Source organism: Cupressus sempervirens, chromosome 2, assembly GCF_028749045.1.
Source record: "Cupressus sempervirens isolate cs-2001-9-10 chromosome 2, ASM2874904v1, whole genome shotgun sequence".
NCBI classification, from domain to species: Eukaryota; Viridiplantae; Streptophyta; class Pinopsida; order Cupressales; family Cupressaceae; genus Cupressus; species Cupressus sempervirens.
This window is the reverse complement of record NC_143119.1, coordinates 82,870,488-82,877,120: the sequence shown is the minus strand read 5'-3', so window position 1 is coordinate 82,877,120 and position 6,633 is coordinate 82,870,488. Positions and strand designations below refer to the sequence as shown.

The following is a 6,633-nucleotide window of genomic DNA, read 5'->3' as shown; positions in this document are numbered from 1 at the left end:
AATTTTATCGGATGGCCATTTAATGATGACAAGGGTGTTTCTCAAACTGTGTTTGAAGAATATTGTGAACCAAAATATTCTACTTCTTAATCAAGGATCGAACATTTAATTGGGACTCATTCTTGGAGGTAAGAGGAGCATTTTTTTTATGTATTTACTTTGAAAAGACATGTGTTGATGTAATGAGTTGAGACCTGGCCAAGATTTTTTTTTTTGTTGTGAAATGCCAACAAAGAATTTCATAGGCAAATGAAGTATATAGGCCTTAGAAATGTGTTACGAACGTATATGAAAAATAAATACTAAAAATGACCAAAAGAAGCTTCAAATTTATAGTCACATAAATGCAAACAAGAAATGGTGCAAAAAGATCAAATTAATTATCTACAAGATGTGGCTTCAAATTATTCAGCATAATGCCTCAATTTTTGGTAGCCACATCTTGACTTGAGCCTAAAACAATATCAAATGAAACTGATTGTGCATCATAGTTAATCAAGAAATTGGTTTAGCACAACTTCCAAATATGACAAAATGTTGACCAAATATCCTTTCAATAGACCAAAAGAAATCAATGATCCCTCTTAGGAGGCCACTCTATGAAATTCATATTTCACGAGTACTAGAAGAAAGCACATTTACACACCATAAATTCCTACCATTATGCCATTTCTAGATGTTAAATAAAATTTTCTTTTTAAAATTAATTCCAAAAAACTACTTGTGACATGGATCATAGGGTGGGATTACAATTCTCTAAAACCTAACTCTCTAATTCCTCCATGCTCCAAGCAATGACAAGATGTCATGCATAGAAAATTTAAACCATTTCAAACCCTGGTCCAAGCAATGACAAGATGTCATGCATAGAAAATTTAAACCATTTCAAACCCTAACTAGTGTTTCTACTGTGTACAAAGCAAGTCAATTCTAGAGTTTGGTGGCAAACACATTTATGCAAATAGATACTGAAATCACTACAAAACCCCAAATTAACATTTTATTCTATGTTTGAACAACAATTACTTTTTATACAACAAAATTCATATTTTTATTTGAAAAAGAATATACAACAATAAGTTCAAATAAATTTTAGATAGTTCAAAAGGGAATGTAATATGTCACACAATATCTAAAATCATTGTCAATTTTTTTTGAATAAATTTGTAATTTCCTTTCATCACAATGAATTTCAAGAAAAACAAAAAAACAAGTACATTAAAGAAACTAAAACCTCCAATTATAGATATTTTAAATAAATCTATATGTTCCTAGACATCCTTTGGAGAGTTAATAAAATGAACAAATCATAGGAAAACATTGAGTTTCCTAGACCTTGAAAACCTAGTTTTAAAACTCATCATAATAATTAAACACTTCGCATTAGAACACATAGATAAAGCATAATGAAATAATACCCAATAATTTGTCCTACTAGTACCTCCATTGGGAGCAATCATGAGCTTAAAACTTGGGCAATTGTGGACTGCCATGAAAGAGCCTAGAAATTAAAGAAACTAGATAAATAACTATAAAATATAATATAGCAATAAAAATTGAGGGTTTAAGAACAATAAACAAAATGCAGTGATATCATTGACTTGCCATTTTTAAAAAAACATCAAAAATCCAATTGAACGCTTGATCAAGCTTGCCATTTAGAAAAAAACCTTCAAAAACCCAATGGAACACTAGATCAAGGAAAGCCAACAGTTTGCTGATCTATAATTAATTTCAAATTACTTTGATCTTCTCCCCCATTTAGCATAATTGTATAAAGATTCAATATGATCATGAGGATTCAAGTGACATAATAAGGCCTGCACAACAGGTGTTAGTGGTGCTTAGTGGAAAAATGGTACTTGGGAATTCAACATTCAGCTTGTGTATCTATGTATGTTGAGATTATTTGTGGAATGGTTTGAATATGGATAAAACCATGTTGTTGCTACTATTTTGGATGCCCGTTTTTCTCCAACACCAAATCAGTCAACCAGTCCTCCTAAATTTTGCACCTTCCTATATAAATCTTTCATGTATGGGGCAATCGAAAACTAAAATACACTTGTCTTTGTGACAGGTTGATGACATCCATTTGCACGAACAATTGCCATATTATTAGCACATGCATGGACATGTTTGTGGTTGAAATATTTTAATTTTTCTTGTCAATAAATTGAATATAGTACTAGCGAAATAGATGGCAACCAATAGAAAATTTAAGATTAAATGAGAGGAAATTAAGTTTAGTATTATCATGCAGAAAGACCATAGGCTAAATTCAGTTTTCATGTTAATTTCACACTATCCAAAGTAGCGACTAATAGAAATTAAGTGATCAAAAGCTATAGTTAAGGCAAGACTAATAAATAGGCACGACTAATAATGTCTTATTATATAATAAATAATATAATTTAAAAAAGAAAAGAAAAGAAAGTATGGTGAACTATTAAATATATGTTCTATTTTTAAAGTTAGAAACTAATGTATCATTTCATAATTTATCTTATAAATAAAATACATAATGAAATCAATACAAAATTTTCTTAAAATAATTATATAATAATATGCTATTATATATTAAATAATACACTATCCCTGGAATATAACAAAGTCATATGGGGATATGTTGATATGTTGCTTCTATATAGATGGAAGAATTGATAACACTTTTTATTAAGAAGGCAAAAAGATAATAACTACTTCATTTAAATTAAGTGACTAGAAATGTTGTCTCATCATCACAATGCAAGAAAAATCAAAATGCAAGGATAAGCTTCAAGTTGAAAATGATAGTGACAACGTTGCTTAACATGAATTTGTTAAAGGAAAAAGAGAGAATGTAAGGATAATCATGGAGGCAATTTCAAAGATCACCAACTTTGCTTTTTGGATTGGATTTTACTTATTTAACAATTTAAGACTGGTCGAAACAAACAAGAAGACATCCGTAAACAATTCATCAATAAAGGAAAAAAATATAACCTAAATAATAACTCAAGCTTTCTGAGAGAAAGAAAAACATACATTTAAATAACTCTAAAAAACAATATCCTAAAAGTAATGAAAACAAATTTATTATTGAAAACAATATAATTCAACTTTAGAAATAAAGTAAATCATTCTGGAGACAACACCACATTACTTTCAATTAGTCCCCTAAATTGAACAGGGGACGTCATGTCTTAAGCGGTCACATAATCAGGGATTCCCTAATAATTATTAAAATCAGCAGAAAAATATCAATTTGAACTTTTGGGAAAACAAGGGTATCAAACTACAGAATTTCAATTTAGCTATTATTTTAAGCAGGCTGTCATGGCTGAAAGTGGCACTTCAGTCATCAAGCAGGTAATGGAAAATCAAAAGTGGATTTTAGTCATAGAGGTAGGTAATTCAGCGTTTTCTCATTCAGAATAAACAAAATGCATTTAGAGCCAATATGCCAGGCAAATTTAGAGGAGCACAGATTTTCACAGAAAAAAACCTCTGAAAGGCCCACGAAACATTATGTGAAGATTTGTATTTCCGTCAACCGCATCATTTCATTTTACTGTGGTTCAGTACATTGATTGAAAATGATTTACAGAAACATTTCAAACCATTACCAAGATTTGAAACCATAAAACACAACCGTTTATGTAACAAATAAATTTTTTGTCCGGAAGCACTCATTAAAACGAAACCAGAAAAGACTTCGTTTAAAAAAAAAAAAAAACGTTACAACTGAAACCCTGACTCAGAACCCTATTTCGCCATTAAAGCACTAAATAAGCACCTCAAGGACAGAAAAATAAACCTGTCAAAAAGCCCGAAGGATGTCAATTAAATTCACGTTTAGAGAAAGAGCTGCAGCACTGGCGGGGTGAAGGGCAGGTTGAGATCCGGTATCTCTGAATCGCCATTCTTTTCCTCTTCCAAGCACGCACTCTGCCTTTTCACGCCTCGTTTCGGATTCAGATTCATCACCGGCTGTGCCTTTGATGCGGTGCAGTGTTTGACGTCGCGGGTTCCAGTCCCGCCGCTGCAAAAATCTTCCGAATCGAACGACAGCCGCCACGTAGGATTTGAACTACCTGCCTTTAAAGGATTCAGAGAATTTGTAGAATTTGGCATCCAGAGTGCGGGAAATTTCTTATTTGTTTCCCTAATCCGCTGGATCAGAGCGAAAAAATGGTCCACTTCCGCTTCTTCTTCTTCTTCTTCTTCTTCCTGCGATGAATGCTTCTTCGGCTCTCCTCTGCGATCTGAATCCATAACACCTGTCAAGATCAAAATTTTCTGTGTGAATCCTTTCACAAGAGAGGATTAAATAATGGCTAAAAGTAAATTTGACTGCTGTAGCCATTCGATGTATGCAAACGCAAGGCTGTGTGTGGTACAGTTGTTAACAGGGAATGTTCAGGATGCTTCCAACAATAGCAAGTGGGGGAGGAATTGATGCGATTTTGATAAGGGCAAACTTGCCAAATTTAGCTATTAAAGTGACAACGGGTTTCTTTAGGCGTAGTGGGGAAGACGCGTGGCACAAGGTTTCTGACGTAGTATTCTCGACATCATCCCGTGGTCCGGGACTCCGAAGCATCTGCGAAAGGTAAAATCTTTCCTCGGGGATTTCAATTTGACGTTCTACGATTCCGTCGGGGATTTTATTTGCATTTCCATTTCTCACTTTCCCACTTTATAATTGTGACAAATTTTTAATACTTAATAAATTGTAGATGCGTAGATATAGTTGTGTAGGATTTGTTCATTAATTTTTGAGATCTTTGATCTATTAAGAGCTTGAGTCAAAATTAATAAATTGTAGATGCGTAGATATAGTTGTGTAGGATTTGTTCATTAATTTTTGAGATCTTTGATCTATTAAGAGCTTGAGTCCCTATCTTTTGTGAAAAAGAGAATATCAATTTGTTTAGTACTTAAATCATAGTTAATTACGTTGAAGGTGTTCATTATATGAAAAGGAGGAGCTCATTATTTCATATGATGGTTTAACCTCTAGTAGAAGGATTGGACAACCATAGAATCAATCACGTCCATTCGAAGATTATTTGCCATTGCCAGTTTCGACATCAGGTCAGAAATAAATTTTAATTGTTAGTTTTGACATCGGGTTAGAGCTAAACTTTGAGTAGAATTTTGTGTCTTTGATTCGACATCATTCCATGATCCTAATGCATTGAGAACAACTACATTGGCTACAATGAAGCAAAGAACGCATCGAGGTTTCTCTTGGCGTTGTCAGAAGTTTTGGTGGTGCCAAAGCTAGAGTAGACATTAGTGGCTTGGACAAGACCATCATTCTCACAAGTGTTCTTACCAACACATGAGTTGTCTGTAACAGTAAGAAGACGCTTTGCGAAGAGATGCTCCCAAACACAAGGGAATACTAACATCGTCATTTTTCCACCCTCCATATCTCTACTATAGGTGAAGAGGCCCACTAGTCTTAGGAGTTTAATGATAAATACTGATATCATTATAGATCCTTGCAATTATCACTTTTAAAAGGTTCAAAAAAATGATATCATATGGACTAATAGCTGATAACACATGTACTAATAGCCGATCACACATGTACTAATAGTTGATCATTTTTTTAGCTTTCTTGGTTGTTGATTGACCCATTTATATAAAAAATACTTTTTTTTGTGAGTGACTATTAGGGGGGTCAACATAACAAATTTCATGCGAACATTTTGAAATAGCACTTTTTGACCACTTTGCACTCTACAACTTCTACAAAGATCTCTGTAAATGCGAAAATGCCTAAACCTTAGCTTTAATCTCTCTAGTCACCTATGGAGGTTCACCAAAAAAAAGAGACAAATTTCAACTTATAGATTAGGAGTTCTAAGTACACGAAGTTAGCTTGAGCAGTTATTGGATCTCTTCCCCTATCTCTCCCTCTCAAAGTGTGATATTTGTATCTTTAAACCTCCCTCCTCATGTCTTTACTTATAGACTTGCAAATTGTTATGTGGGGGGAGCACATTTGATGTTTCCATTTGACCAACTTTGGGTCTTGTAAACATCATCATGACTCATTTCTTTGCTTACTTGTCTTCCTTGCCATTTGTTAGCATTCAAATTATGTAACCTGTAACTTTGATGTGTCACTTTCTACTGAGCATCTTTATTATGCAAATGAAGCATTTCGAAACTAAAAGTCTTGTTTTTATCTTCGAAAGGGCATGTTGATGTTTATCCAAAATTAATGAGCATAGGAACTTTTCAACTTTATCTATTAAGATAGACATTTGTTAAAGGGTCAAGATAGATATTTGTCAAAAGGTCCTTGGTCTATTGGTAAATTTGAATGACTCATAAAGAAACCACCAAGAATCAAGTCTTGCTAAGTGCAAGATCCTTGACATAAAAAAGGCCGATGAGGTCAGGATTGTACCCTAGATGAATTTGACAAATTGGATGGAAAAAAGATATTATTAGCATTTACCCTAATGAAACTTTTGTACGATGTCGATAGGAATTAATATATAAATATAAATTAAGTTACATATATTTAATATAAGAATACCTCAAATAAATGTTGCTTCATGCAATGAGAAGATTGAATTCATATCTACAAAATCAATTCCTTGAAAACAATAAACTTTCAAAAAGTTGTCT

General features: G+C 33.0%; 1 protein-coding gene across 1 annotated transcript; it reads right to left on the bottom strand.

Annotated features, from left to right (window-relative positions):
- Nucleotides 1–1,230: 1,230 nt before the first annotated feature.
- On the bottom strand, nucleotides 1,231–4,446 carry LOC149571146 (uncharacterized). Its single transcript, XM_089808555.1, has 2 exons — nucleotides 3,800–4,446; nucleotides 1,231–1,501 (listed from the first exon to the last, which is right to left on the bottom strand). The coding sequence occupies exon 1, from the start codon at nucleotides 4,255–4,257 to the stop codon at nucleotides 3,838–3,840; it is 420 nt and encodes a 139-aa protein (XP_089664681.1). The 5' UTR covers nucleotides 4,258–4,446; the 3' UTR covers nucleotides 1,231–1,501; nucleotides 3,800–3,837.
- Nucleotides 4,447–6,633: the final 2,187 nt, after the last annotated feature.

Excerpts from the sequence above, each read along its gene's own strand:
- LOC149571146 (XM_089808555.1), bottom strand. The coding sequence starts at position 4,257 with ATGGATTCAGATCGCAGAGGAGAGCCGAAGAAGCATTCATCGCAGGAA.